This window comes from Lupinus angustifolius, chromosome LG04 (genome assembly GCF_001865875.1).
Source record: "Lupinus angustifolius cultivar Tanjil chromosome LG04, LupAngTanjil_v1.0, whole genome shotgun sequence".
NCBI lineage: Eukaryota > Viridiplantae > Streptophyta > Magnoliopsida > Fabales > Fabaceae > Lupinus > Lupinus angustifolius.
Window position 1 is genome coordinate 24077577 of NC_032012.1, and position 6652 is coordinate 24084228.

At 37.9% G+C, this 6652-nt stretch overlaps 2 protein-coding genes across 2 annotated transcripts; one reads left to right on the top strand and one right to left on the bottom strand.

Annotated features, from left to right (window-relative positions):
* Window positions 1-2160, bottom strand: LOC109346401 (transcription factor bHLH113-like). The gene is made up of 5 exons (XM_019585937.1): window positions 1553-2160; window positions 1361-1474; window positions 1138-1200; window positions 896-1012; window positions 1-252 (listed from the first exon to the last, which is right to left on the bottom strand). Exons 1-5 carry the CDS (start codon window positions 1931-1933, stop codon window positions 82-84), a joined length of 846 nt encoding a protein of 281 aa, XP_019441482.1. The 5' UTR covers window positions 1934-2160; the 3' UTR covers window positions 1-81.
* On the top strand, window positions 3286-5491 carry LOC109346402. The gene has a single exon (XM_019585938.1). It carries the CDS (start codon window positions 3633-3635, stop codon window positions 5220-5222), a length of 1590 nt encoding a protein of 529 aa, XP_019441483.1. The 5' UTR covers window positions 3286-3632; the 3' UTR covers window positions 5223-5491.

Consider the following 6652-nt stretch of genomic DNA (forward strand, 5'->3'; position numbering starts at 1 on the left):
TCACATTGAGTACTAGTCCATTTTGGGGAGACATGGGAACCCATTTCCCAAAAGATACAAAGTTTGAAAATGATTCATTTCTCACTGCATAGTTGTTGATGGTGAAATATTGTTCCATATTGCAGAAGGTGACCAGAAATCAGCACCATTGCTACTAGCCACATGTACTGTGCATTCCATAGGGATAAGACACAAACCCATGCTCCTCATATCCTTCGTTACTTCCTCCTCTCCATCGTTATCTCCGTTCCCCTGAAATAATGCATAAGCAATCAAAAAATCTTGGGCATCAAGAATTACCTTTAAATAGCAAAACTGTCACAATTTGACTGTGTTGTGTAACCATAAAGAGTTACATACTCAGGTTAACATTTTCAAGTAAAGTCACGTAGTATTGTCCCCATTAAGCGGGTCTAGCATCGCAGCTTACACTTCAAAGTGTGAAACGTCAATTTCATCATTGATATCATCAATCAATTCAGTCTTGAGATTACAAAAAATGTTACTATTTAAGTTTCTTGCTTTGCACAGTCTATCCTGTGAAATTGTTTTCACAATGTTCTTGATTGATAGGATGCAAAATCACGCCAAGTTGAAGTTTTTGTAATCAAGCAACCAAATTGACATGTCAATCTCATTCCCAATTTGTTGTTTTACTCCCCTCTGGAACATAAGTTAGTGGTAAAGTTTGTTTCAAAAACGACACAACAGTGATAAATCGAAGAGAAAATGGTCTATGCACTTATGGTATCGCTAACTCTTAAATAAAAAAATAATATACATTAAATGATGAATGATATAATAACTATATAAAAAGTTTAACACTCACAATGGATAAATATTAAACTGAAAACATAGATAGAAGAATTTAAAAATGATAAGAGATATGACTCACAATTTGATGGCCATTAGAAGGCAAGCGTTGCAGGTAAGGGGAGCATAGGACTTGAACTTGATCTTGTAGAAATTTGATGTACCCCATGGCCTCGTGAAGCACTGAAGCTGTATCTGTCTGTACATGCAGTTTCAATGATCAAAATCTCATTTTAATCAACACCATTTTAGGGGGAAAAATCATAGATCAAACAAATTAACAAATTCTAATTCTAAAAAAACGGATCTCATGTTCTAATTCACCTTGCCAAAGGGAGAAACAAGTTGTTGCAATGCAGCAATTCGTTCTCCAAGTTTTTCCTTTCTCTGTTATTCCAAATAATTCATCAAACTCTATGATACTATATAATATAATTTAAAGTATAACATATACTTTCATTTACAAAATCATATTTCATAATAATGATTGTGTAAGAGAAAGAGAAAAAGAGGAACATGCAAGCAATACATAGTCAATTTTTCTTACCTTTGCATGTCCCGTTGAAGTGGGGGTATCCGTTTTGGTCTTCTTAGGTGGTCTCTGGCTTCCAACACCTACCTTGGTAGCAGGTTCTTGTCGTTTTTTCTGCAAACTTTTCAACTAAAAACAAAGAAACAAACATTAATCTCATTAGCCTCCACTCTGACAAAAGAATATAAAATACTATGAGAGACAGACATTGGGCTTAGACAATGAATTGGTAGTGGTGGTGGTGTGATTGCAAGAAGAAGCAGATGAAGAATCACTGGAATTAGTGATGACAGATTTTTGAGAGGTTAATGCATTGGTTTGAGGAAGCCCTTCACTTTCATAGTTGCCAAAACATAACATTTGCGGTGCAATGTGAATAGGGAAAACAGGAGAATAATCGGTAAGGTTGTTGTTGTTGTTGTTGTTGTTGTTGAAGTAGTAGTTTTGGTCCACATCAACACCCAATGCATTTTCATCTTCATTATTATCATCATTTCCCAACAGTAACTGAGAGAAACTGGTCCCAGTGGTTGTTGTTGTTGTTGTGTTCAGATGATGGTCCACTTCAAATTCCTGGTTGGCCTCCATTAAACTAATCAACTTGTAATGAGAACGGTTTGGTTGGATTGAAAGAGAAGGGGTGGGGAGAGGAATTTGGAGGGGAACAGAGGGAGAGAGTTAATGACTAACTACGTTGATGTCACTATTGATAAGGATAAATGTACAAAGTTAGAATGAATTTGATACAAATTGTGTTTAGACTATGTTTACAAATTTTCATGTGAGATTATAAACTCAATGAATAATACAAGAGAAAATTGTTGATGCAGTGCTAAACTTTGTTCATAAAATAGGTTTTATACAGAAACAAACTTAATTTATAGAAAAACTATGAAGAGTTAAATAATCAAGAAAAACAATCTCAACTAAATAAAAAAATTGAGGCTAATTAAGTTAGTGAATTGAATAGAGCATCTTAACAATAAGGTATTAATCTATTGATATAAGATTCTATATTAGATTGATATGATGATTAAAAAATTAAGGATTGGATTCTTGAGTGGGTTAAAAAGAGCAGCCACCAATACTAAAAATGATTAGTTCTTTATTCATTGAATACTTTTGGTAGTACCATAAAAAAAATAGAACAGTTGTTAGACCCTTGGGCTGTGTGGGTAACTGGGCTCTTTTCAAGGTTGGCTTAGGTTTTCGGCAACCAATGGTCAAATCCACCTGGCCCGAGAAAACCGTGGTTGAGCCCTCCAATGTGCACAACTTCATTTCACTGACATTTTCACCCAACCCCATTGTAATGAACTTGTACTCCGAATATTATTCTTCATTTTCTTTATGTGTGTCGTATAGGATACTTTACCGGGATCAAGAAAATTATTGGATTTTTCTTTAAAAAAATAGTCATTGCTTTTTCTCTTATATTATCTTCCACTCTTCTCATCACTTCATAATATTTTCTTTCTTTACAACGAAAATAAGGGTATCATTTTTGTCACGGTATACTTAAATCAAATGCAACCATTGTAATGCACCCTCGGTAACATCATAGAATTTTAGTAAATATACGTATATAGAATGTGGTTGGGACATTGGCAATCAACTATATGAAGCAATGAAAAGTATTCCAGTTAATATAAGTTGTCTATGTCTTCCCAACCTCTGTTAAAAATAACAACTTATGATAAAAATAATTTATAATTAGTCAGTATAGTCGATTCTCACATGCATCCCATCCAGAACTCTTGCACAAAATTATGGTCACAGAAATACTGCACTCATCCTAACATTAATGTCATCTAGTTTCACGATTTCTATCTATATGACAAATATAGAGATAACTACATCACGAAACTTGAGTCTTGTTTTATTTATCTCTCTATGCATCCAAGTCTATTCCTGTTACACGTGTAAGCCGCCAGACCCCTAAAACCACTTCAAACAAAACAAAATCTTAATCAATACATTACATTAACGACTACAAATTCCTCTCATCAATTCCACAACCATATACTGTAGAAAACTAAGACAGAAAGCGAAAGAAAACCAAACTAATTAATGAATCCAAACTAAAACTTCAAATAAGACACAACGAGTCTCTTAGAACCACCGGTTCCTCATCCCTCCGTGGCTTCAATTGCTTCCAAGTAAAATTGCTAAGCCCGTTATCATTCATTCCCTCCATATAACCTCGTTCTACATTAACATTATTTCCCACCACCCTGCCCTAAGTAACACACACTAGTAAGAGTAAGTAACACTAACATAATACCTGATGGATATTTGGTCATGGATATCTGCACTTCCCAACTTGGTTGAATGGGACGAGTCAGACTCACCACCAATCTTCGAGCTGGCGAATTCAGCACCGAGTCAGGAGAACTCAACTCGTTCTATTCATTTAAAAGCCGAACGAACTTCCGGTTCAGAATCAGAAGCGGTGGTTACTTTCAGTATTTGCTTGCAAGGTTTTCACCCATTCAATGCACAAAAGCCTCTATGGGTCTCAGACAAATGCCACCTTTCATCACAAAACCCGTTCCTACCTCTTCTCCTTCAACTCATTCAAGAAATCATATCCAACTCCCCCACCGCGCACGATAGCACCTGCCCTAGGTCTCAGCTTCAGAAACTAAAACCCGAACCCATAGCATGGATCATGGACTCTCACACACCGGAGTCTCTCTCAACTTTCTTCAATCTCGTCTTCATCATGCGCCTCTTCTGGCTCTGCGTCTGTGACGCACCAAGTGAAGCTGGCTCCCTCTACTTCCAATCACTATTCGCTCCGGCTGTTGAAACGGCGTCGTTAAAGCTCGCATCGGTTCTGCGAACTTTCTTTGTAACCGTCGGCATCGACACGGAGCTATGTTTCATGCGCACCCTCGGTTACATTATGGCAAAATGGTGCATTATAAGAGAGCTAGGTGTAGGATTACAAACACTGGTGGCGGCTTCGCCGCGTAAGAATCCGAAATTCTCTTACGCGGCGGAGGCTCACGGCCTTTGGGTTCTGAAAGGTTACGCGCCGGTGATGACTATGAAATTGGCGCGAAGCAACGGTCAAAAAAGTCAATTCCCTAGTATCGATCCTAAAGAGACAATTCTAAGGTACGCTCTAGCGCACCAGCAATTAGAGGCACACGTGCAGCTTGATTACACCGTTGATTTCTATGATGGATTCATCCACGTTCGTGCACGTGTCGATAACATACGTATCCACGTGGCGAGGTTGGGTTTTAACCAAAACGACGACGTGGAATTCGTTGAGGAGAAACACTTCCCGTCACGGGTTCGGGTATGGGTGGGGCCTGAAATCGGGGCAACTTATGTCGGTGGTCTAAGCTTGGGCCGTTCAACGGAGAATAACGAGAAAGAAGTGGAGATTGAGAAGATTGTGAAGGGCAATTTCGAGAAATTGCAGGTTGCGAAGGTGAAAGCGAGATCATTGAGGAGAACGCGAACGAAGAGTTGGAGAATGGACCAGGACGCAGAAGGTAACGCAGCCATATTTGATGCCGTTTTGCATGATAACGCGACGGGCCAAGAGGTTGTAACGTGGAAGCCCACGGGCCAAACGGGTGATGAATCGGTTAATGGGATGAGAGGGAGATATGTTGGGGCAAATAGACCGTTTACTAAAAACGGGTCGGTTGTTATAGCTGGGGATGAGTATGGAGAAGAAGTGGGGTGGAAACTTAACCGGGATATGGAAGGGAGTGTGTTAAAATGGAGAATTGGGGGTGAGTTTTGGATTAGTTATTGGGCTAACCAATCAAAAGTTTCTTCTTATTTTGAAACTAGGTATGTGGAGTGGTGTGATGAAGTTGATTTGCCTCTAATTAATGGGAAGATAACACCCTAATCTAAAACCCTACCCTCACACCAAAGTAACAATTTAGGAAGTTGGTGCAAATATATTGAACTAGCTTAGTAACTCACATATACAGTGTTTTAAGTACCTATGTACAAAAGCCATTGTGCACTACTTAAATAAATGCTTTATCTTCATGTCTAGTTTCAGTTTTTATGTTTTGTTTATGGACATTAGCATATGGTATCATCTCAATGTAATGTACACATGTAATGCATAATTAGTAATATTATATGTATATAAGCTTTTTGTGAGTTTTTAATGTCAAACTTACGAAATCTAAGCTTCACTTGTGTAAACAGTATAGCTCAATTTTAAATTTGAATTTGTTTGGGTAAGCCTCATCTTTATCTTGGTACTGTAACATTAGGCTTCTTGTCAATTTCACTTCAGCTCGCATGCATGAAGTATATTTCTACACTCATTTCTGCAGTGAGAGTTAGTGAAGTTTCCCTATCATGAAATTCTTGGTAGAATTTCATTTGCTATCAGGTTAAGGCTTCATTTTTTGTTTCATGAATTTCAATATTATCTCGTTAACATAAGTACTCATACGGACATTTGCTTTTCAGGTTTTGAACATCTTTGCCATTATTCTATCCAGTGATATATCGTGCATCTCATCCTAATTGTAGCTACTGGTTCTTCATCTCTTAAAGCATATCTCAAACAAAGAATCAAACTTATTGAAAAGCACTTCCAACAAAAGTGGACAAACCTCATTTTATTATAAACTTTTTAATGGAAGCTAAGCAAGACACGCGAGTTTTTTTTTTACTTCAGTCTGAAACCATGCATGTGAAGAAAGTGTTCCTCTATATTTAGAATTAACCACTTGGTGACTACCCTTTGTTATGAAATAATTTGAGTGATAGAGAACATTTTCTGGATTTAGTTTTCAGCACTAATTGTGGAAATGCTTGTTCAGAGCACAATGAAAGATCTCAACTTGCTTCTTGCATTGCCTTATGATAAATGGTCAAATGGTGGTTTGAAAGGATTGAAAACCCGTCAGAGTGTGACAGTCAACATGTGCTGGAAAGAAGGAAAATCTGCATGAAGTTGATCTTTCGTCTGAAAATCAGAATAGACCAGACTATATTATAGAGAAACCATGGTCTTGGCAAAATTATTAGCTGGCAGTGTTTACCGGAACTGGATCCTATGTACCATAAAATTTCGAAAAAATTACCGGGATAGTGTAGTTTGACTACACTATCCCAGCTTTGGTGCACGTTTTGAATTAATTACGGGGATTGGAGTAGATTTTAGTAGATCTCGTGGACCCCATCCACGACTTTGGCAAAGTCGTGGACCCCATCCACGATTTCCCTGGAAAGTCGTGGACTACGTCAACGATTTCCCTGCAATGTGTCAGGTCCCTGTAAGTCGTGGACCACATGCACGACTTTCATGGCAAT

Bases quoted from the DNA above. Each gene is read 5' to 3' on its own strand.
- LOC109346402 (XM_019585938.1), top strand. From the start codon at position 3,633: ATGGATATTTGGTCATGGATATCTGCACTTCCCAACTTGGTTGAATGG.
- LOC109346401 (XM_019585937.1), bottom strand. From the start codon at position 1,933: ATGGAGGCCAACCAGGAATTTGAAGTGGACCATCATCTGAACACAACA. The intron at 1,201-1,360 runs GTAAGAAAAATT...TTGGAATAACAG, and splicing joins CTTCAACGGGACATGCAAAG to AGAAAGGAAAAACTTGGAGA. The intron at 253-895 runs GTGAGTCATATC...GCATTATTTCAG, and splicing joins CTTCTAATGGCCATCAAATT to GGGAACGGAGATAACGATGG.